Raw genomic sequence first — 23,821 nt, 5'->3', positions numbered from 1 at the left:
CACTTTGAAGTACTTTGAAATATGTGGTGTTAGGAGGGTTTTGTCCTTTTTGGTTTTTTACATGGAGAGAAAAATAATTGCTAATGCTTGTGGTTTTCTTCATGTAATTCAAAGCAGAGTAAAGTAAAGAGCTGAACATCTGAATTTCCTTGACCTTTTAGTTTATCTTGTAAAATCAGAAATGGAAAATAGGATAAACATTGCAAATGTTAGCTGGGATTCTCATCACTCCTGTTAGAAGGGACTTACCTTCTCTTCCTCTCATATCCTCACCCTGCCTGCTTTCACTTCCTCAGTGTCTTAGCAACAAGATTTGCTGGCCCACTGTAGCTAACTTGTCTCCTACTCCCTCAAATCAATTTGTTAATCTATTTAAATCATTCATCAAGGAAGCCCGCCCCTTTTGAGCACATAGCTCTCTTAAAGCTCAGCAATACAGTCTTCAGTTTTTAAGGCAGGAAGGGTTTGCCATTGCCTGCAATTGTATCAGAGTCAGATAATAAGTAAAAAATCTCCCCATCCACAACTGCTGCTTATTCATTATCTGTTCCAGAAATAAGTCTTCTGCAATGCCAGCAAGAGTGCATTTGCAAAACTTGGATTTTTATAATACAGATAACCTCTCAAAATCATTACTTGGAAGACTCTGACACTTTATAATGCTTGAAAGCTTCAACTTATTTACTAATTTATTGTCTAGTGAAGTGATAGAAAAAGAAGGTAGATGTTTTGTGCAAGTCATCTGAGTTTTTAACTCTCTAACTACTGATTGTTAATTGTAATTAGCGATAAATAGATTATCAATACCAATAATCCTTTTTCTGAGAGGGAATGTTTGATCATCACTGCCTCTTTCTCGGGCGTTAGGTGAACCTCAACTGCTGCTTCTGATGATGTCCAGCGCTCTTATCTTCTTTCCTTCATTCTCTCTTATTTCTTGCCTCCTTATATTTAGGTCAATTATTTGGAACACAAACCACCAGATTTTGTCCTTGCATTTCTACATTATTACCCTCTACTCTAGTGTGCCAGCTTGCCAGGCACCAGGTACTCATACATGAGGGGGAGCACTGACCCTTTACGCTGTAGCTGTAGATGCAGCTGGCTCAAGACACCCAGTTTTGCGACCACAAGCCCCTACTCGTTCAGATCTACCACATGCCCTGTAAATATGGCCATGCTGTCTTGCATTCAACCTTCTTTCACGTTCCCCCAAACTCCTACCATTTTCATTGTTCTGCTCTGCATTCTTTCCATTTTTATTTTTCACCTCCTTTTCAGAGAACCAGACTAGACACTGTCAAGTCCGATCAGAGGTTAAGTACTTACAGGGCCTTTCCACATAACATTTCCGAACCCATTCCAGAGTAACTGGTCTGTTCTCAACAGCCTCACACCACTGACTGGTGAGGGGCCCGCAACATTCACCTGGAATGTGCTAGTGCTCCTCGTACATTTGTAACATACACAAGTTGATGTTTGCAGAATCCCATTGCTCTACTGTCTAGACCTTGAGCTTAGCATTCATTCTAACGAGCTGATGTTTGGGCATGCAGGTGAGGGATCACGAATTTACGCCGTGGATCCCTTGGGAGGGATGTTGGGAGACCTTCCAAAGTGTTGAGACGTAGCTGTTAGATTCGTAGCTTAAAACACAGTGCTCAGTATAACGCATTACAGGAGCCGAGGAAAAATAATAGCTTGGCTGACGCAAGACCGAGAACCGGTACTTGAGGCCCTGCGATGTGCTCTAATAGTCTCGGCTGGGACGTCCGCGGAAAGGCGAGCGGTCCCTTCGATCCAATAATCACCTCAATCCAACTGTTTTATGTACATTGCTTTTCTTTTCCACAGACACAAGCGCTACGTACAGCAGCAGAAATAAGGGGGGGGGGGGGGGGGGGGGAGAAAAAAAAAAAAAAAAAAGAGAGAGAGAGAAAAAACCTAGAGAACAAAACGCGTCCTTTCCAAACTCCGACCGCGCCCAGATGAGGACGCCCACGCCGCCACCCTCCCACCGCCGAGGCCGCATCCGCTACTTCTAGCCCCGCGCTCGGCCCCGCCCGCTCCCCACGCCGCGCTTGGCCCCCGCCTTCGGGGGGAGCGGCCACGGGGCGCAGGCGCAGCCGCTCGGCCTTGTGGGGGCTGCGGTCCCAGCGCCCGTCGGGCGCATTTCCGCGCCGCTTTGTGCCCCTGACGGGAGGTTTGAGCTGAGAAGCATGGCAGAGGAGCAAGAGATTATGTGCAAACTGGAGAGCATCAAGGAGATCAGGTGAATTCGCTTTGTGCAGCTTGACGCTCCGGGGAGCGGCTGCTGCGCGGCCGAGGGCGGGGGAAGCGCGGCCGGGCGCTGCGATGGCGGCGGGGGTGCGCTTCTCTGAGCAGCGCAGGAGCATCCGCTGCTGGGAATCGCCATGGAACGCGCAGTGCGGGGCAGCGGCCGCGCGTGTCTAGAGCGTCAGCGAGGGAGCCGTGTGGGGCGGGGGAGTTAGACCCTTTGGATCGATATTCCTGGGGCTCCCCGGTGGAAATCCATTGTTTTGCTCCGCTCGCTCGCCGTCGGTAGCCTCGACGGGGGACGGGGCGGGGGGGGGGGGGGCAGCGAGGGGCGGGGACGGTCGTACCCCGGTGGCGGCGGGCCGTGGCGTCCCCGCGCTGTAGGAAGCGGGAACAGCCGGGAACGGTTTGTTTTGTTGAACAGCTTGGGCGAGCTTGGAGTCGCATCGGCAGCAGGCTGTTCTACTAAAACCTATCTGATAGCTGACCCTCACATCTTTTGGTTACTAGCTTTGAAGAGAGAGAGAGAGAGACTGAGTATCAACATTTTTGCTGTGGAATTACAGATTGGCAGGAATGAAAAAATACCAGAGTGCAGACTATGGGCAGAAACATTTACAGATAGGTGCCAGGTACTAAATCCTAGAAAAGAATGAAGAGAATACAGTTACTTGCAAGTGGGATGTTGTTTGAGTTTTTACTATTCTTGTATGTCATTGCTCAGGAATTTTCTTCAGCCTGAAGTTGAAGTTAGTATTTTAGCAGTTTGGATTACAGTCCATATAGTTTTAGTCAGTGTGTATGACGCTATAATTACCTCCAATTCATTTTATGTTTCTCAGAATTCTATGCCAAACCCCCCAGATTTTCTGGATTTCTCTCTTTTGGGACTGGGATTTAATCTGAGCTAATTGACACAGAACAACTCTATTGGTACAAATTCTGTGAATTTACAGTAACTGTTGAAAAGTACACGGTTCTGTTAATTTCATAATTCAGTGTAAGAATTCTCATATGACTGAGAAGCTCAACAAAAGAACTGATATTAGAATTCACCTCTCTCATTGCATTTCATGTTTTCTCAGACACGTTTAAAACGTCTCCCCCTTGTCTGTTAGTGCCATTGCCGCCTTCCATCTATTTACATGTAAATCGACACCTTGCAAAAATGTGTTGTAGTGACTTACTGTTGTCTCTCTATATTTTCAATTATTGCTGCGGTCCAGGAATAAGACTTTGCAGATGGAAAAAATAAAGGCGCGACTGAAAGCAGAATTTGAAGCCCTGGAATCCGAGGAGAGGCACCTGAAAGAATACAAACAGGAAATGGACCTGCTGTTGCAAGAAAAGATGGCCCATGTGGAGGAGCTGCGACTGATCCATGCTGATATTAATGTGGTATGCAACAGCCGAGCTGCAGACAGCCTGACTAAGACACAGTTGTGTATAAATCATTCCACAGATTTTGGAATTGTGCAGAGTAGTGAACTATCACTGGTTCAATAATCTGCACTTTACAACACCATCCTAATATCCTGCAAAGACTGGGAAGTAAATTTGCTGCAGGATAATTGGTTTTTTCTCTGTGTTGGGCAGGATATTTGGTAATGTTGGCATAATAGGCATTTGCACCACGAGGATAGATAACCAAGCCCTTTGTGGGAACAACTCTACCAGTGTTCAGGTATCTTAGAAACACAGAAAATGAGTTTATTCTACTCAAATTTGGTTTTTTTAATGTCCCTTGAGAGTTTTCCCTAGCTTGCTGATTTATCTGTAGCCTGTCTGCCTGCTTTTTCTGGTGTTCAGAAGGTCATATAGGTTGAAGTGCATGTTTTTTTAAATCCTTGCCCAGTTTTCATCCTCCCGGTATTATAACTCATTGTTCTACTATTGCATTGTTCCCAATGCCTTCCAACTTCAGTGAGAAAAATCTCCTTTTTCTGATACAGTCTCTTGCTTAATCAATCAGAGAGCTGTTAAAGGAACAGTTCTTTAAAAGCATGCCCATCTTCCTGTTTCAGATGGAGAATACTATCAAGCAGTCTGAGAACGATCTCAACAAGCTCTTGGAATCTACTCGTCGCCTGCATGAAGAGTACAAACCCCTGAAGGAGCATGTAGATGCTTTGCGGATGACTCTGGGATTGCAGAGGCTGCCAGATCTGTGTGAGGAGGAAGAGAAACTGTCCCTTGAGTAAGTCTCCAAAACAAACATTATCTAGCTTTATATCTTCTGTCAATGATACTGGTTATTTTGTCATTTGTCTTTTGTTGGTAGGTGAGGAAAAAGAAAAACTTAAGCATGAAAAGCAAAACTTAACAAAAAAGAAACATGGGATCACATATATTTGATAACATTCAGTCTGAATTTTTTGGAAGTTGAATTTAGATTATTCCAAGCTGCAGACTCTACATAGGACATGCAAAAATTCCCAAGTTGTTGGTTCTTTAGATTTTTAATCATATGCTGCCTTTTCTAGCAAGACTTTTCCCTGAAAATAATTGGTTTTGAGTTTTTTTTTCATGTTTAGCAAGCAGAGGTAAGAGGCAGCACAAGAAAGAGTACCAATCTAGTAATCTTCAGTTGTTTGTGCTACTGCTAGTCAGAATTTTTCTGTTTGCTGTGTGCACGTGGCAATGGCATTTATATAGACCTGTGACTGTCAACAAGTTTACTTTAGCGATGGAATGAATTCGGATAATAAATTATAGTTTCATTTTTAGGTATAAAATAGGCAGGGGAGGGTGACAGAATTAGCTACTATTCAAGGAACAGTGTCCTTTGTTTAACAGGTCACTTTAACACCATGCAAGTGGTGTTTTAAGAAACTTACATTTCTCTTAATGCCTAGCACAATTGGCATCATTTTCACAGTCACACAGTTAACAAGATTTCTTTTGCTTTTCATTAGAAATGCTGTTTTCTATTCCATGCATCTTGACACTGCGAAGGATGTATTCGAATTGCATACAGAAGTTATTAATTTTAGCAGAATAAGTTATAAAAACTAAGTTTGACAGAGGTGCCTCTAATGCGGTTAAGGATTAATTACATCTGTTGTCTGTTTTCCATCTTATTATATTTCTATTCAGTTGTACACCGAGATACCTTAGAACCTGACAATCTGGAATATGGATGAAGTGTAGGAATGCAGAGGAAAAGCCACCAGTTCTAGTTATGAACTAGGCCAAGTGGTGTCTAAGTGTAGGCAATTTGACTTTAGTGGAGGAGCGTGATACGGAAACGTGATCCATCGGATCATAGAATCATAGAATCACCAGGTTGGAAAGGACCCACTGGATCATCGAGTCCAACCGTTCCTATCACTTCCTTAAACCATGTCCCTAAGCACTTCATCCACCCATTCCTTAAACACCTCCAGGGAAGGTGACTCGACCACCTCCCTGGGCAGCCTATTCCAGTGCCCGATGACTTTTTCTGTGAAGAATTTTTTTTCTGATATCCAGCCTGAACCTCCCCTGGCAGAGCTTCAGGCCATTCCCCCTTGTCCTGACCTCAGTCTTGGGAAGAGGCCAGCTCCCTCCTCTCCACAACCTTCTTTCAGGTAGTTGTAGAGAGTAATAAGGTCTCCCCTCAGCCTCCTCTTCTCCAGGCTAAACAACCCCAGCTCTCCCAGCCACTCCTCATAAGACTTGTTCTCCAGCCCCCTCACCAGCTTCGTTTCTCTTCTCTGGACACGCTCCAGAGCCTCAACATCCTTCTTGTGGTGAGGGGCCCAGTACTGAACACAGTACTCAAGGTGTGGTCTCACCAGTGCCGAGTACAGAGGGAGAATAACCTCCCTGGACCTGCTGGTCACACCGGTTCTGATACAAGCCAAGATGCCATTGGCCTTCTTGGCCACCTGGGCACACTGCTGGCTCGCGTTCAGTCAGCTGTCAACCGTTACCCCCAGGTCCCTCTCCTCTGTGCAGCTCTCCAGCCACTCTTGCCCCAGTCTGTAGCACTGCATAGGGTTGTTGTGCCCCAAGTGCAGGACCCGGCATTTGGCCTTGTTGAACCTGATGCCATTGGCCTCAGCCCAGCGGTCCAACCTGTTAAGATCCCTTTGAAGAGCCTCCAGCAGATCGACACTTCCTCCCAGCTTAGTGTCATCTGCAAACTTGCTGAGGGTGCACCACTCAATGCCTTCTTCCAGGTCATTGATAAAGACATTGAACAGGGCTGGACGCAGTACTGAGCCCTGAGGATCTCCACTTGTGACTGGCCTCCAGCTGGAGTTAACTCCTTTTACCACCATTCTCTGGGCCTGCCCGTCCAACCAGTTTTCAACCCAGGAGACTGTGTGCCCATCCAGGCTAGAGGCAGACAGTTTCTGAAGCAGAATGCTGTGAGAAACTGTGTCAAAGGTTTTACCGAAGTCCAAGAAGACTACATCCACAGCCTTTCTCCCATCCAGTAGTTGAGTCATTTTGTCATAGAAGACGATCAGGTTAGTTTGGCAAGATCTGCCTTTTGTAAACCCATGTTGACTGGGCCTGATCACCCGGTTCTCTTGCATGTGCTTCATGATAGCACTCAAGATTACCTGTTCCATGATTTTCCCCTGCATTGAGGTCAGACTGACAGGCCTGTAGTTCCCCAGATCCTCCCTGCAACCCTTCTTGTAGATGGGCACAATGTTAGCCAGACTCCAGTCTAGTGGAACTTCCCCAGTCAGCCAGGACTGCTGGAAGATGTTGGAAAGGGGTTTGGAAAGGACATCTGCCAGCTCCTTCAATTCTCTTGGGTGGATCTCATCTGGCCCCATAGACTTGTGGGTGTCCAGCTGGGCAAGCAAGTCTCTAACTGCCTCCTCTTGGATCATGGGAGCCTCATTCTGCTCCTCTAACTCCTGGGTTTGTACACAGAGGGAACAACTTTCCTTGCTATTAAAGACTGAGGCAAAGAAGGCGTTAAGTACCTCAGCCTTGTCCTTATCCCCTGTCACTATTGTTCCTTCTGCATCCAATAGGGACTGAATATTCTCCTTAGTCCTCCTTTTCTTGTTGATGTATTTGTAGAAAGATTTTTTATTATCTTTCACAAACTTAGCCAATTTGATTTTTAGTTGGGCCTTAGCCGTCCTGATTTTTCCCTGCACGATCTCACTTCCTCCCTGTAGTCAACCCAGACACAAACCATGTTAACACAAAGATCCTTAACAATCTAATGGAATACTCTAGAAGTTGGTTATATTTTAATTTATTTTTTTTTGTCTAGCTACTTCGAAAAGCAGAAAGCGGAGTGGCAGACAGAACCACAGGAGCCTCCCATCCCAGAGTCTCTGGCTGCAGCTGCAGCAGCTGCCCAACAGCTGCAAGTGGCCAGGAAACAAGATACTAGACAGACAGCAACTTTCCGGCAACAGCCACCGCCAATGAAGGTCAGGGGATGGAATGCACTGGGTTCTCTCTTTTGCCATTGGAATGTATTATGTTTATAAAGGTGATCAATACTTACGAAATGGAAAAATTATGTGTCCTGATTCTGATTTTTCCTGCAGTGTTTTAGATCGAGAGCAGCCCCAGTAGGCTTAAAGTAGTAGCCCCAGTCGTTCAGGGCTAAGGACAACCTTCCTTATTTTTTAACTCCTTTATGACTTAAGAGTCTCCATCAGCAGAGATGTAGACAATTCCCACTCCTCTTGTGTCTCTTGGAAGAAAGGCATGTAAGGAAAAAAAACATGCTGGGCGAAAGGAAAAGTAATAGCTGGGAGGCAACCCCAAATGGATTCATGTTAGAAGCACTGCACGTAGCTCATGAGCGAGAGTAATTGCTGATGGTACAAATTACTGGGAAAGGCGATTATTTCTGTAGTTCTTTGGATCTTCAAGTCAAGGCTAATGTATGGATTAATTTAACCTAGCCACAGGCACCTCAGTGACAGTTTGACTCAGCTCCTTGTATATTCAGTAAAAAGATCTAAGAAATTCCATAGGTATATTCATCTCACCCAAGTTCCAAAGATTCATTGACTAAGGAAGCAGACTGATGTAGGTATAACTCCATAGTTATCTACTTACTATCTGGAGTTAGGCTGTCAAAAAGCTTTTATGAAAGTAATGCGCTTCTGTCAAATTGAAGTTAAAGGGCTTAGTATGGAGCAAAAGGGCAGAGTTCTGCATCTTCTGTTAAATATGTGGAATTCATCTCATCACTTGCTCCTGCCTTGAATTCTGTGACATCACAGTTGGCCTTCACTGTAACTTCTCTGACTCAGTGAGCTATTATGCATGTAATCATCTTTAAAACACGTGGAATGTTTAACATAAAATAGAGTTTAATGCTAGAGTCATTGATACCTTCCTGCACCATGTGTCCGCTGAACTGTAGTTTCAACTCGATGTGATAATCTAGTTTTTCAGTTGGCCTGAAGCTACCGTGCAATCCAGAATCCTGGATTGCATAGAACATCGCAGTGGTTTGCCTTTGTAGGCAAGAAGCCTGAATTACTTTCTTCTGTACTGTTGCTTAGAATATGGTACTCAGTAACCCCTGTGACACCACCACTTATGTGTATGTAATGCAAGGCTGCAATGTCATATTTCAGGCATGTTTATCGTGTCACCAACAAATTCATCGGAATGCACCTATATGTCCACTCTGCAAAGCAAAGAGCCGATCTCGGAATCCCAAAAAGCCCAAGAGGAAACAGGATGAATGAAACCCCGACCACTGACAAGCAAACACGCAACCTGTTCCAGTACTTTTCCAGTAGAACTGCAGATGTGGCGAGACTTCGCTGAAGTGCAGACTCGAGTGTGACTGACCCGTTGTTTTCTATTTAATGCAAAGTAAGCACAATGTTCCTGTCCTGTCTTAATTTCCTTCCAGTCCTTAGGATTTGGTTTTAGGAAAGTTAAGTATTACTGGTGCTACAGTTTTAACATTTCAATCATTTCATCTTTTGGACTCCTAAACAAAGTAGAATTCACATGCAAGTATCCTAAATGCCAGGCTATTCCTGCAGGCCAAACGTGATTACCACAAATGCTTTTATGTTCTCTTTTTAAAAACAGATGTTACTGAAAGATTATTTTGTTTTTTCCTCATAACGGGAGACTATTTGAAGTGCTGAAATAAGAACGAATTTTTTTTTTTTTCGTAAGCTAGTAAGACTGTATAGGTTTGGGTATCCAGTAGAGCTTTTCTTCTACAGGAAATGTTCAGGGGGAAAAAAGAAATTGGTTGTACAGGAAATCCATGCATTAAGGAGACTTGAGTTTTGATTTCCTGGAGTTTGGTTGTACCATTCCCTCAAACGTGACTTAAAATTTGGAAGGGGCATCAAGTCGCTGACTGTGTGTGAATTTCTAAAAATTATGTAATTTGTGATATTTAACGTTGTAATATGGTGTTATTTTCAGCAATCAGAAGACTGATTGACTGAAGTGCAAGGCTGGAATGAACTGTATTAGTGGTCCTCCTAGGCTGTATGGCCAACCGGCTCTCTGTGGTTCTCTAGGAAACATGCATGAAATATCCCAAATCTCTATGGGCACAGACTGCAACATGAGCCATTCTGCATGTCTTCTATTCCTGGTTTCTACAGCCAGAGTCTCCCTTGGCAGATATATCCTCCATTGGAGCACAGGGAAGTTCAGTAACGTACACCAGGAACAGTGTCAGCTCAAAATGATGTATTTCACCAGAACTGCCTGGCTTTGGTTTCGTCGTCCTGCCTCAACCAAATCTTCCTATTTTTGTATGTTTTAATAGGTAATTTTCAATTAAGCTTTGTTTCAGCCCTACTCTTTTCACGCTCTTTATGTGTACCAAAAGAATCCTTACTAAAGGATGGCTTAGACTGCTCCCTGAAACTGTATCTTCCTTTTGTTTCACCTCATGCAATACCAGCCCCTCCAGTGGGGAGGATGGCAGTGACCCACTTGCTTGTTTCCAAATCTGGTTTTGTCCTTGTCTAAGTTGATTTCAAGTATTAAATATTCTTTTCACTAACTTCAGCAGGCAGGGACTCTCTATTTACATTCTTCTCTCATTAGCCCAGCTTTTCTTCTGCTGTTATGCTGGAGTGGTTACATTGAGAGCTTTGCTTGTTCAATAGGAAGAGCAAGAAAGTCCCAAGTCTCTGGTCAGAACTTTGCCAAATGGTGAGGACTGTATGCATCCACATAAACCAATTTTACTGGCCAAATCACATACTTTGTCATCAATTTCCCAACTCTGCCGTGAAGTACACAAGTATTTTATTGAATATAGTCCTATAATTAATGCCAAGTTCACTTTGTATTCTCCCATTTTAATGTTTCATAGCCAAATAAGCTATCTGTCAATAACAGACAGTATGCTACTGTGAAGAGCAGATTCTGCTGACTGAAGTACCGGTCTTCAAAATCTCCGAGATAGCAATAATGGAGGATAGTCTGACCCAATGCTCCAAATGTAGTATGCACTGACTCTATTGTTATGCATTTTTCCTAACACAGGATTCTAATTGTAACGTTCAGAGCAGCCACAGGCTGTGTGCCCTGTTCAGAGCTATTCCTATTGAGCCTAAGGGAAAATGCACACAGAACTAAAGGACAGTATACAGACTCTTCCCGAGTGCATGCATGAGAGCAGCATACTTCAATGCCAATTGTACATAAATTTAAAAAGCAGTGACAGTGGAGAATGGGCAAATGTCTGCAATGAAGTAGTGCAAATAGAAGGATAGATTTATAGAAACTTTGACTTACAGTTCTGAAATGAACGGGGTTGGTCATAGCTGCTCTCACTTCACTGTTACTGTGCCAGGTTTCTTTCTTTCTTGGGATATCTCTAGAGCTCTAAACTGAAGTATGCTTAAGGGTGCCCCATTTACTAATTTAGTGTGGCATTTTTGTAACTTTACTTTTTTAAACTAGTCTCTTGTGCCCTCATGTTTAACAGGATTTGTCTTTTTTAAATTAGAAGAAATGTGGATATGACATACTGTGTTTGTCATATATACTGTTTTGCCATATGTCATGTACTAGTGTTTACAAACCTGTTTTCACATCTTATGAAGTTCTGCCATGTGAGTAGCCTGAGAATGAGTCTGACTGTCAGCGGTGTGCCCTGGAAGCCCAAAGGGCTGACCATGTCCTGGGGTGCATCAAGCACATATCACAAGCCAGTCGAGGGAGTGGATTGTCCCACTCTGTGCTGCACTGGTGCAGCCCCACTGCAAGTCTTGTGGGCGGTTTTGGGTGCCTCAATACAAGATGGACATGTAACTATATGAATGTGTTCAGAGGAGGGCAGCCGAGACAGTGAAAGTCCTCAAGAGCAAGACTGGCGCAGAGTGGCTGAGGTCACTGGGTTGGTTCAGCTTGGAGAAGGGAAGGCTGGGGGTGACCTCATTGCAGTCTGCACCTTCCTGGAGGGGGGCTGTGGAGGGAGAGGAACTGTTCTCTCTCTGGTGATCAGTGATAGGACACAAGGAAATAGAATGGAGCTGTATCAGGGGACGTGCAGGTTCAACATTCAACATTCAGAAAAGGTTCTTCCCTGAGAGGGTGGTCGGTCACTGGAGCAGGCTCCCCAGGGACTTGGTCACAGCACCAAGCCTGTCAAATTCAAGGAACACCTGGACGATGCTCTTGATCATACAGTTCAGTGTTGGTAGTCCTGTGAGGAGCAGGGACCTGGACTCGAATAATCCTTATGGACCCCTCCCAGCTCCAGATATTCTATGATTCTAAGTATTGCAAGGAGACAAAATCTGTATTTATGTGTTAAGGGATCCTGGGGTGGGTAGAGGGGGGGGAAGCAGTATCTTTCATAGGGAACCAGCATTCTCCTTTTCTCTCACAGATCAATTAAGGAAGTGTAACTGAAGAGCTCTTCTCATGACAGACCTAGGCCCTTTTGTCCCAGGCACCATTCTCAAGAGACTAGAGGGATAATGAAGTATTCATTCCTTGTCTTTTTAATCAGAGGAGGAAGCTGTCGGAAGTACAGCTTTTACCCCAAGTCTTTTGCGTTTTGCTCCGTGGAGCAACAATGGCCTCTTCCTTTGTTCCTGAGGTTCTTTGAGGATACTTTTTCACTTGGCTTAAATTCATTCTTATTTGGGTTAAATTCTCTTAATAGGCACAAAGAGACCCTTCTCAAAGCTTACAAGACTCTCATATTACTAAACTCTAGTTTAACCCTGGCTTTGTCATTCCTTCTTCAATGGGTATGCAAGCAACAACAAAATCACTGGATTCGCTTTTGTTATCGTTTGCTTCCAGGGTCTTTTCCTGGTTTCTCGCTTGCCTCAAAGGATAGTTTTGTTGTTCGGCAAATAAATAGCAAAAAAAAGGCAAACCTTTCCTCCTACCCCACCTTAAGCTCATGCTAAGAGGATGTGAACACTCCACCGTGTCTAACAGCTTTGCTGTAGCAGTTTCCGTACCCAAGGTGGGGCAAATCTCTTGTTTGAACTTGAGTGCCAAGGACCCCATTAACTATAGAGAAAACATAAGCCAAATTTTAATACTCATACTTCCTGAAATCAGCTTCTGCTTTGTGAGCAGGATGCTGACTGACTGAATCTACCAGTGGCTTCAAGTTACAGAATCTAGTTTTGAAAAAACAGCCACTGATGTGTTACTCTAAACAGCCAACTATTGAAGAAATTAAGATTTTACTAGCACTTTAAATAAATGAAAGTGCTTTCCTTTATTTTAGAGTTTTCTGGTTCCTCCAACATAGGTTTTCATTTTAGCATTTAGGTATTTTAGCAATATATGTTCTTTTCACCGGCTTCTGTGTTTTAGATATTTTACTCCTGTGCCCAGTAGGAGTAACAGTGTGCTACCTGTTTAATTGGTCTGTACAGTCCTTTTTAATAAATGTTTGTTTCATGTCGTGCTTTCTTCCTGCAGAGTGTTTTCTCATCTGTTATTTGCTTATTCTACTGAGAAGCAGCCATTTCCCAAAAGGTAAAATCCAGCTCCCTAATTTTCCAGGATACAATTAGCCACAATTCTTTTATGCCTTTGTAGAAACTTTATGGAGATAAATATGGGGGAAAAAATATCTTTTCTAATGAATGTTAGGAAATAGAAAAGAAAAGGAGGTGACGAGACAGGTTTTAAGCTGGTCAAACTTCCAGGTTGTGTTTCTGAAACATAGACCACTGTGTGCTTAAATTCCAAGATTGCTGCATCTAAGAGTCACCGAAACACTAATTCCCTAAACCAGGTACTTTGGAAACCAACCTATCCTCTGCCTCAGCTTGCTGCTAACACTAGAACTTGGTTGTTTGCAAACATAAAAATGCCTGATTTACACTTGCAGGTGTTCAGGGCTGAAACTCGAAACAGACCCAGAAGGGAGTGACAGTGCTGGGCAGGCCAGGCCAAGGGGTTGCAGGGGGGAGGCCCAGGAGTTGAGGGACGGGCTGGTGGGCAGTGGTGGTGGCGGGGCTGCAGGGCCAGGGGAGGCAGTGCCGGGGGGGGCTGCTGCTGTCACTGAGCCCGGTCCCCCACCCTCGTGTAAAACAGCATTGTCTGCATTCAAGCTTTTGATTGGTCACAGGGTGCTGTATGCATTTTACATTTTTGGTGTTTCAGACGAAGAAAGGACGAGGCAGAGACCGTCCGAGGGTGCGTGGCGATCACACCATGAGCCAGGGTCTGGCACTAGGAATGCCATGCTGTGCAACGCAACGCAGGCTCCGATTTGGCAGCCCGCTTCGCTGTATGGGCAGTCGATTGACTTGGATGGCGTGCCATCGCGTGTGGATGTTCAGCAGGGAAATAGTCTCACTGTCGATGCGTCTGCCACTGTAAAAGTGCACTTGTGTGGGATTTGAATTCCATGTTATTTTCCTGCACTGGGTCAGTTTTTCCTTTCTAGCCTTCCCGTATTGCAAAGCTGAAGTACTTCCTGTCGGAGCAGCTTCTGCGGTCCGGAGAACGTGTGCCAGGAGGTGTGCAGGAGCAGGAGAAAGCAGCCTTTCCTCTGGAAATGCCACCTCTGTCTTTCAGCTTGTGTTTGTTGGGCAGATCAGGTGAGTGAGATTTCAGGACCGTAGACGGGTCTGAAACCGTCCCCTGGAAGACGCAGGAAGCGCGGGGCCTGCAGCTGCGGCTGAACGTCAGGGCAGCCCTGTTTGCCTGCCCAGGAGCGTCCAACCTCTGCGGAAGCAGGCCAAAGCGCCGGCCTCTCGGTCAGGGTCATCACGAGGGAAGGCACGGTTTGCAACGCCCCAGAGCCCGGCAGCGGGTGAGAGTTGTGCGGGCGGCGCCGTGGGAGCTGCTGCTCCGGCCGATTCGGCGCCCGTTCCAGTCTATCCCCAGAACGGATAAAATGCTAAAAATGGTAAAACCGGCAAAAAGAGCTTTGCCTGGCTCAGGGCGGCTGCGTTGTGGCTGCAGCGCGGTCCTGCAGCGAAAGGCTGAAGGATCTGCCCCGCCTCCGCCGCTTTAAAAAGCTGCGCTGTTCCCCTTTTCCCCACCCCATTGGCCGTACTGAACGCATGCAGGCACAGTGGCGCCGCACGGGTGCCGCCATGCTGTACGGAACGCATGCGTAGTGGCTTCTCCGGGGGCCGCTCTGTTAGTTTCGCTTGCGCTCAGCTCGGTTCGCGGCTGCGTTCGGCTCAGCTCAGTGCCGGCAGCCTGCTGATGGGATGGGCCCTGCGGGGAGCGCACCCATTGGCTGAGCGGTGTGTCGCTCAGAGAGCGACAGCCAATCAGCGCCGGCAGAGCGCACATGGAGCGGTCCCTCAAGCGAGCGCTCCCATTGGCTGGGATCCCTGAGCTCGGGAATGAATGGGGCGGGAGCTCGGTACTGCCGTGCCGCGGCCGCAGTGGGGTACTGCAACGCGGCGGCCGAGAAACCCGAGAGGAGCTTGAGCTGCATCGATTTAAAAGATGAGCTCGGATCCACTCGGCTCAGTCCGACTTCCCGCCGGCTCGGCACGGCTCAGATCGGCTCGGCTTGGCAGCGTGGGGGGCGTAGAGGGTTGGGCTGGCTGGGAGGGGTGGGGTGGGGTGTTGTGGGGAGCGGGCGGGCGACACCTTTCAAAGATCGGCTCGGATCCACTCAGCTTCTCTCCACTCTGCCTGGCACCGTTCGGCACGGCTCGGCTCTGCTCTTCGGTGCCCGTACTTCCACTGCGCCCTCCGCCGGCTGCGGCCAGTGGGATGCAGGCTGAGGCTTGGAGAGGGACAACTCCCCGTGTCCCTACCAGTCTTTCCTCGGAGTCCCCTTGTCTCTGCCCGGGGTCTGCACATCCCCTGTGTCCACTGACAGCCCCGTGAGCGCGGGTTCGTCTCGGCACGGCTCGGATCGGGCCGGTTCGGCTCCGCTCAGTGTGGCAGACTGCCAATGGGAGCGAGGAGAGAGCGCTCCCATTGGTTGAACCGCGCGTCACTCATGGAGCAGCACCTAATCAGCGGTGGCAGAGCACCAGTGGCGGGCCTTAAAATGAGTGCTCCCATTGGCTGATATGTGCGGCAGTCAGAGTCATACACCCAATCAGCGCCGGCAGAGTGCCGGGGGGGCGTGCTGGGAATAGAGCGCTCCCATTGGCTAGCAGTACGTCACTCAATAAAAATCGACCAATCAGAGCCGGTACAACACTCAGTATGCGGGCCGAGAAGTGAGCATTTCCATTTGCTGAGCCGCACGTCACTCAGTCCACGACGACCAATCAGCGGTGCCAGAGGCTGGGGGAGCAGGCCAAGGAGAGCGCACACCTATTGGCTGAGCCCCAAGTCATTCAGCAAACAGTGACCAATCAGTGGTGACATAGTACCGGGTGGGGCGGGCCCTAAACCAAGCACTTCCATTAGCTGAGCTGCGCGTCACTCAGAGAGCAGCCACCAATCAGCAGTGGAGAGCACCCATGGGGCGGGCCCTATGCCGAGCATTCCCATTGGCTGAAGCTCACGGCAGTCAGAGTTACGAACACGGCTGCACTTGTGTATAGAGTACTCACGTGCTGCTGTTACGAACACGGCTCGATCGCTTGTGGCTTTGTTTGGGAGGAGTTGCAGCCTCCCTGCAAAAATCTAAAGCTCCGGTGCTATGTCAGATCCTAACAGTAATGTCCCTTTAGGAAAACGAGGCGGTGCCTGTGAGCAAAGCTAGCCTCTGCGGTGCCCCTCGAACCGAAAACGCCAGAGCAGAGGCGTGTGGAAGTTTGCCCCTTCTCTTCTGGTGCCCATGACAGAGCGCAGCGAATACAAAAAGAGAAAATGCTGGAAGAATTGCCGAAGGAGAGGGTATGAGCTCAAAGCTGCCTTGGGTTCCAGTGCTGAAGTGAAGTAGGTGTGGCAGGACTCGCCTCGCGTGGTCATCTGTTAAGCTCCCAAAGCTTCTTCCTGCCTCTGAGGAAGGGGCAAGAAATATTTCCAGTTGTTTTTTTCAGGTGCCTCAGTTCAAAGCCATACCTCTGCCTTCCTTTGACTGTCTGAGGCTGCCAGAGAAAGTCAAAACCTGCACTCGGCCCAAGCCATTCCGTCTGTGTATGGCAGCACTGCCACCGTACAGAGCTGCAAACAGCCAGTCGGATGAAAAGGGTAAGGGGCACGGCTGGACTTGAAGCAGCGTGTGTCATTGCAGTTGTTTTCAGAAGGCGTCCTGCCCAAGTTGTTCAGGGATCCGAGTTTGAGCAATGACCTATCGTGTCCTTGGGGTGAGACTCGTACTGTGGGTTAGGGATTGGTGTGTTGGAGGTTTTTTTTTTTCTCCCCCTTTTGAGGTCAGCGATGGGATTTACCACAACCACAACCATGTGAAGAGCTGTGGAGTATTTTCTGAGCAGCAGCTGTGCGCAGCTGGATCCCTTTGCTGTCTCTGTGCCTGGGGGTTTATTGACCTGTAAAAGACCCACTGCTTTTCTCATGGGAAGCCTGCAGCAGACACCTGACATTCTCTTGAGGCAATGTTTGGCAAAAGTAACCAGCAGGCAACATGGGACACAACTTTCTGGCTTTGATACGATTTGCTACGTAAACAATTTGCTCTGAGTCAACCTGCCTTTTCCAGTGCTGTGAGTGGTGAAGTCGGGGCAGAGGGAGAGGGTCTTTTTGTTAGCGTCTGGCACTAGATGGGCTCTCTTCTCTTGCAGCTTCAACGGGGCCTGGCAAGGCAGTAGGGTTCAAAGCTCATCCCATCACAGTGGCGTTGCTGGAAGCTTTCTGTCCTTCAAAAGGAAACAAAGCTGTTTTCAGCTGGAGTTCTGGAGACTTGGCTGATGGGTGCCGAGAGCTGGTCAGATGGTGGTGAGAGCAGCGGGAAAAGGAAGAAGTTTCTCCGCTGAGGAGACAAGCGATGGTAAGTGAGCTGTTTTTGTGAACAGGGGCAGCAAAGTAAGGGGCATAAGGTTTTCTCTTTTCCTGAGGCCTGGAGGTATCTGGTAACTACCCGTGCAAGATGGAGCGCTCCAGAGGGAGGCTTCCGTTTGACACTAGTACTGCGCTGCTTCACCAGACTGTCTGTGTGCCAATGTTGTCTCTTCCTGCTTCTAAACTTAGAGAGCCTTTTTGGTGCCGAAGTTCCTGAAAGCCTTCCACTGGTGACAAAAAGGGAGCTGCGAACATTTGAGAAACAGTTGGCAGGTAGAGAAGCCGTAAGGAAGAGACACCGAGAGAGGGTCAGACAGTGACAAGAGCAGCAGGAGCAGGAAGAAGTTGCTCGGCCAAGACGAGAAAATGGTGAGTGAGCTCTTTGTGAATAGGGGCTGCAAAGTAACCCAGAGGGATGCGAGAGTATGCTAAACGAGCCAGCATCGCTGTTGAGCTGCGTTAAGACGGTCTTTTTGAGTTTCCCTGTTACAAACTGAATCCTTAACTTTACGGCTGGTCTGAAAAAAAAACAAAAACCCAAACCCCAACAAACAAAACCACCCCTGCAAACGAAAGAGGCAGCTCTGCTGAGACGGCCGGGTTTTGGAGCTGCACAAGTGTAGTTGTGGGAACAGAATAATCTTTGTAAAGTCCATAACCTCGAAGCGTGCCCTGCGTGTTCCTGGTGGCTCACTCCAGTGCCTGAGGCAGCAAGCAGTCTTATGGACCGACACCTGCCTTCATTGCACCAATGATCTCCCCTGTGAGTTTCACCTTCCTCAAAACTGCAACCGTTTGCCTCACTTTGGCTTTGATATTTTTTTTTTTTCCACAGGTTCACGAGGCAAACCTGGTACGCAAATACCGCAGCGCAGGAGTGACACCCAGCCATCAGCCACTGACTGTGCCAAAGTCTCCCGACGTCTCAGTTAGACTCTGGCGCTGACGGGCATCTGTGGGATAGTAGGAGGGAGGTCTTGTCCCTCTGCACTCTCTGGACAGGCAGAGAAAAGAGGGAGCAGTTGCTTTTGTGCCATCTCTCTGTCTCAATGCTACGCTTGGTTCCATTCTTGTTACGCTTGAAATGCGGATGGACGCGAGCTCTGTCTGAGGCAGATGTCCGAGGCACGGCAGACGGGCAGTGCTGCGCGTTCTCCATTGCCTTACTTGGGGTCTAGGCGTCTTGTCCACCGGAGACTAAACTACGCCTTGTCACTTTATACAAATATCGTGTACCTGAACTAGATCAAAATTCTAATCGGATCGCCATCCCTCGCTGCTGGGCTGAATCCCTTTCCCACAGAGGCTTTGGTAAAAGGCACTTGCTGAACAGGCAGCGATGTGCGTGTTTGGAAGAGCTGCCTTGCCGTCTTGCTTTGCCCTGCGTGTCTGTTTGGCCCGTAGTCTGCATTAAGCTTAACTCGTGTGCAGTCTACAGCGCTTCTGCGGGTCAGTGCATTGCGGGTCTGACTCTGGCGACAGAAGATGTGCCAGGAGCCTTTTGTGCCTCAGAAGGAGAACGAATAGCAGTGTGCCCGGGCTGCTTTTCTATGTCGGACTTTCATGTGGATGTGATTTGGAACATCTTAGCGTAACGAGTTTCCACCGGGTAAGATTCAGTGTGGTTTGGTGTGTCTTTTTGACAGAGTACATCTGACAGAATAACTGTTCAAAGGAATCGCATCCTCTCTGGACTTTTCCGAAACATGGCCCGGTGATGCTGCTTTCCGTCTTGCAAGTCCTCCCTTTCCTTGCGGTTTCCTTTCAGGGGGACAAGTGACAACTTTTGCCATTCTTTGGAAGGAGATTCATATGACTGGCGTGTGATTGGCATGTGATGAACTTGTGATTGGTGGGTGCTTGGCATGTGACTGGTGTGTGACTGGCATCTGACTGACGTGTGATTGGCATGTGATTGGTATGTTGTGGGTGATTGGTGTGTGGTTAGAATGTGATTGGCATGTGATTGCCGTGATTGGCGTATGGTTGGCCTGTGATTTGTATGTGAGTGGCATGTGATTTGTATGTGAGTGGCATGTGATTTGTATGTGAGTGGCATGTGACTTGTGTGTTTGGCGTGTGACTGGTGTGTGATTTACATGTGACTGATGTGTGATTGGCATGTGGGTTGTGATAGGTGTGTGATTTGCATGTGACTGGCATGTGGTTAGTTTGCTGTGTGAGTGGCATGTGATTTATGCGTGACTGGCATGTGACTGGTGTGTCATTTGTTTGTGACCAGCGTATGATTGGCCTGTGACTGGTGTGCGTTTGGTTTGTGACTGGTGTAATTGGCATGTGAATGGCATGTGATTGGCATGTGGCTGGCGTGTGGTGTGTACTTGGCATGTGATTGTGTTGTGACTGGTGTGTGATTGGCATCTGCTTGGTGTGTGTTAGGCATGTAATTGGTTTGTGACTGGTGTAACTGCCACGTGATTGGTGTGTCCTTGGTGTGTGACTGGCACGTGACTGGCATGTAATTGGCTTGGCTTGTGATTTGCATGTGATTGTCGTGTGATTGACATGTGGTCTGTAATCAGTGTGTGATTGGCATGTGCTTGATGTGTGTTAGGCATGTACTTGGTGTGTGCTTGGTTTGTGACTGGTGTGACTGGCGTGTTATTGGTGTGTGACTGGCATGTGATTGGCACGTGGAGTGTAATTGGCATGTGATAGGTGTGTTACTGGTGTGTGTTTAGCATATGATTGGCATGTGATTTGTTTGTGACAGATGTGGTTGGTATGTGACTGGCATGTAATTGGCATGTGACTCGTGATTGTGTAATTGACGTGGTGTGTACTTCGTGTGTGACTGGCATGTTACTGGTATGTAATTAGCATGTGATGGGCATGTGGCCTGCAGAGCTCGGGGGGGGCGGGGAACACAGGTCCTGCAGCAAGCGCTCTTATTGGCTGAGCTGTGCATCAGTCAGAGTCAGGCAGCCAATCAGTGCAGGCAGAGTGTCCCGGGGGTGGAGAGCTGTGAATCGAGAGCTCCCATTGGCTGAGCAGCGCTTCACTCAGGGAGCAGCGACCAATCAGCGCTGTGAGAGCGCCGAGGGGGCGGGCTGAGGAGGAAGCACTCCCATTGGCTGGGATCCTTGTGCGTGGGTTGAATGGGGCGGACGCTCAGTGCTGCCGTGCTGCGGCCGCGTGGGCGGTACTGCAGCGCGGGGTGCGGGGTGGGTGGAGCGCAGCGCACCGGGCCGGTCTAGCCAGGAGGGGTGGGGCGGGGCGGGGAGCGGGCGGGCGGTGCCTTTCAAAGCTCTGCTTGGCTACTCTTGGCTCCGCCCGGCCACAACGTACCGTACGGCTCGGCTCTGCTCGTCGGTACCCTTCCACCCACCCTGCCTGCCTCCGGCTGCGGCCAGTGGGATGCAGACTGGGGCTGGGAGAGGGACAGCGCCCCGTGTCCCCCTGTCGCCCAGTGCCCCCGTGAGAGCGGGGCTCGGCTCGGCGTGCGGAGGGCGGGGGAGGATCGCGGGGAGGGCGGCGCTTCACAGTCTTTCTTCTTATTTTTATTTTTAGATTCTCTGTGACAGCTTTATCGGACTTGAGTTTTAGCCTCATGACTCACATAAGACATGGCGGTATGTGATGGGAGGACTACTGGGAAAATGGCAAGAGGAGGATCAACAAGAAACAGTGGAACCTGCGCTTTGGAATTTGCTGCTCATTTGGCTGCTGAGAAAGAGGAGTCTCTGTGAATTTGCTACTGTATGAGACAGATCAAAGAAGTTTAATAAAAGTTCGGTTCTATCTAAATGGTGGGTGGGAATAAGCTTATGTAAAGCATATGGTATGTAACATTGATATGATTCAAAGCACTGTATCTCAGCAGCTAGAACATGGGAGGAATCTTTTAATCTAGACAGGTTTTTAACAATGATAATTGACATTTAGTGGCTTAATAACATAGATAATTTTATATAATTTAAATCAAGCCTGGCTGTCATACGTTGAACTTTCAGTAAACCACCAACATTTTATATTTAGAAGTAATCTCTTATTACCCATCCTAAGTGGGATGCTAGTTTTTCTCTTAAAAGGGTGGGTCTTGTTCAAAAGCTTTTGAAGGTAATAGTTGGGTTGGTTAAGTCTGTGCTACACCCGCGGTCAGCAATTAGGTACAGGTGAAGGTTTTGCCCCTTAAAAGGCCTCTTGATTTAGAGGTGAGTCTCTAGCCGAGTGTGCTTTTCTTTGTAGTGCATTTGAGCCTTCTGTCACCGTTTCTTCTGTGAGTTTCAGGTACTGATTTTGTTTGTGGGTTTGATTTTTAGTCTTAAAGTAAAATTGGTTTGGAATGTGGCAGCTTCAGAGAAGTGTTATCACAAACGTTTGCAGTCAATTATGTCTTGTCTTTCTTTGTTCTTTTATTAGAAGCAGGAATTTTTTTTTTTTTTTTTTTTGGCTATATTGAGGCACAAAGGATTTAGGCTTGGCCTAAATGAGATTTCCAATGTAGTTTTAGTGATAGGTGTTACTGGTTTTCCCAGAGCTGGTTTGTTTACTTTGGGTTTTGCATCATAAGCGGTTGAAAATTATGTTTGCCCAGAATGTTTTGAAGCAATACCCAAGGAAACTGTTAGCTTGCCTATATTGCTGGGAATTTTTTTGCTTAATCTACATCAGCACCTGAGGACTCCAGGGAGGTAAATATAAGAGCAGTTTTAAAAACGCTTCCTAGGGGAGAGTCAGTAAACTATTCACCAGTAAGGCTGTGACAACTGTGCCAGGCAAGTTATTAGAAATGGTAACGAAGAATGGAATTAAGGGGTATGGATAAGTGTGGTGTTTGTATGGGAAAATCCTACCGCACGCATCTCAGTTTTTTGAGGGAAACTGCAACCGTGTAAATTAGGATGATTTGGTTGATGCTGCATTATCTACTGTTTGTATGGTGTTTTCATAAAAGCAGAAAGAGAAAGCTATTCCTATACACTAGCTAAAACTGTGTGGATTTTTTTGCCCACAGGTAGAATGGTTGAATTCTATTGACTTACTGAATGAGAGCATTGGGGGGATGGTGGAATTTCTGTGCTTTTTTGTGCTTTTCTGTTGTTCTTGTTTAACTCCTGCTCAGAACTTGGAAATGTTTTGAGTAGAGAGAACATAAGAGGTTTTAGATCTAGTGCCTATTTATACAAGAACAATATTTTTTATCTTATTTTTAGAAAATGTTTTCAGGTGCATGGTGACTGTTCTAAATACTTTTATGTAGAAAACCTTGTATAAAAAGCAATGAATAGCGAGCTCTTGTAAGCTTGTTAAGGTTGCTCAGGCAGGGTGAGTGAATCTGGTCCAGAAACACTGCTCTTTGGTCAAGTGAGCAAAATGGAACTGAACGATGCTCTTCCTCACCAAGCTGTGTGCAGGTGCGTGTTCCATCGCGGCATTTCTTGTGGTGTATTTTCACTTTAGGAAAACAGCTCATTTGGTTTACCCTTTGATCCAAATACTTTCCTGGGCTGCTTTTCTGATAGTACTCTTGGGATAAAAATCTGAGGGTTCTGATAGTACTCTTGGGATAAAAATCTGAGGGTTTTTTCATGGTTTTTAGGCTATCTATTTTATCTATTGCACTACATGAAATTTCAGAATGGGACGCAGGACAAAATTGCTGCAATGTTACTGTAAATATAGCTCAGCCCTAACTCGGTCTCTGCCATTTCTAGAAGTTGTCCCAAACCCATGATGTGGCTTGGCACAGTTAAACACAATTGGAATCTCTGTTCCATAAAGGTACTTAATGGAGCTGTTGCGCAGGATGAACTGTGTTTCACCTTATGATGCAGTGAGGTTTATGCAAGTTAGCGCAGAGGCCACTGCCAGACCCCTCCACATTGTCTCTCTCCACTGGAGTTGCTGTGTATTGCAATTCAGATTGAAAATGTCCTTGGTTTGGTTCTGGCTCCTGCAGTCCATTTCACACATCCTCATGTAAAATTTCACAGCAGGAGTAACCAAAACAGTTGTATAACTGGAGGGAATGGATAATGCAAGCACCTTCCCATGGAGCTAGGGAACACGCTGTGTTAAATAGGCTCCGTTTTCCTCAGTGAGGAGAGGCGGGGAGGGTTTGCTACTGTGCTAGATGCTTTTACTGATGTGAGGCCGGAGATTATCATAAGATCAGAAAGTGACCAGTGTGAGAAGCAAAAATGATAATTAAGACCTGATATAGATCATCTGCTTACGTCTTGTGTCTTTAGTCATTGAGGAAAGGCCAATCTGAAAATTCCTGCTTGCCTGTCCATAGGAA

General features: G+C 47.0%; 1 protein-coding gene and 1 long non-coding RNA gene across 6 annotated transcripts; both read left to right on the top strand.

Annotated features, from left to right (window-relative positions):
- The first annotated feature begins 2,112 nt into the window (after window positions 1–2,112).
- ZC4H2 (zinc finger C4H2-type containing) lies at window positions 2,113–13,904 on the top strand. Of its 3 annotated transcripts, XR_008451497.1 has the most exons (7): window positions 2,113–2,272; window positions 3,504–3,675; window positions 4,302–4,474; window positions 7,505–7,667; window positions 8,835–9,078; window positions 13,141–13,197; window positions 13,831–13,904. XR_008451497.1 is itself a non-coding variant. In XM_054075727.1 (5 exons), the coding sequence occupies exons 1-5, from the start codon at window positions 2,220–2,222 to the stop codon at window positions 8,946–8,948; spliced, it is 675 nt and encodes a 224-aa protein (XP_053931702.1). In that variant the 5' UTR covers window positions 2,113–2,219; the 3' UTR covers window positions 8,949–12,202. The 3 variants fall into 3 exon arrangements, 1 of the variants encoding a protein (XP_053931702.1); XR_008451496.1 differs by lacking the exons at window positions 13,141–13,197; window positions 13,831–13,904 and adding an exon at window positions 9,652–12,202; XM_054075727.1 differs by lacking the exons at window positions 13,141–13,197; window positions 13,831–13,904 and having other exon boundaries at window positions 8,835–12,202.
- A 75-nt stretch (window positions 13,905–13,979) lies between these two features.
- Window positions 13,980–23,543, top strand: LOC128853171 (uncharacterized). Of its 3 annotated transcripts, none has more exons than XR_008451499.1 (6): window positions 13,980–14,270; window positions 16,326–16,788; window positions 17,340–17,545; window positions 17,746–17,925; window positions 18,392–19,165; window positions 21,088–23,543. It is a non-coding gene; the product is annotated as an uncharacterized LOC128853171 (long non-coding RNA). The 3 variants fall into 3 exon arrangements; XR_008451500.1 differs by lacking the exon at window positions 13,980–14,270 and having other exon boundaries at window positions 15,284–16,533; window positions 16,638–16,788; XR_008451498.1 differs by lacking the exon at window positions 13,980–14,270 and having other exon boundaries at window positions 15,284–16,788; window positions 21,088–23,542.
- Window positions 23,544–23,821: the final 278 nt, after the last annotated feature.

This window comes from Cuculus canorus, chromosome 10 (genome assembly GCF_017976375.1).
Source record: "Cuculus canorus isolate bCucCan1 chromosome 10, bCucCan1.pri, whole genome shotgun sequence".
Classification (NCBI taxonomy): domain Eukaryota; kingdom Metazoa; phylum Chordata; class Aves; order Cuculiformes; family Cuculidae; genus Cuculus; species Cuculus canorus.
Note: the sequence above shows the minus strand (reverse complement) of the source record. Positions and strands in the feature narration are given on the sequence as shown.

Bases quoted from the DNA above. Each gene is read 5' to 3' on its own strand.
- ZC4H2 (XM_054075727.1), top strand. From the start codon at position 2,220: ATGGCAGAGGAGCAAGAGATTATGTGCAAACTGGAGAGCATCAAGGAG. The intron at 2,273-3,503 runs GTGAATTCGCTT...GCTGCGGTCCAG, and splicing joins GAGAGCATCAAGGAGATCAG to GAATAAGACTTTGCAGATGG. The intron at 4,475-7,504 runs GTAAGTCTCCAA...TTTTTTGTCTAG, and splicing joins GAAGAGAAACTGTCCCTTGA to CTACTTCGAAAAGCAGAAAG.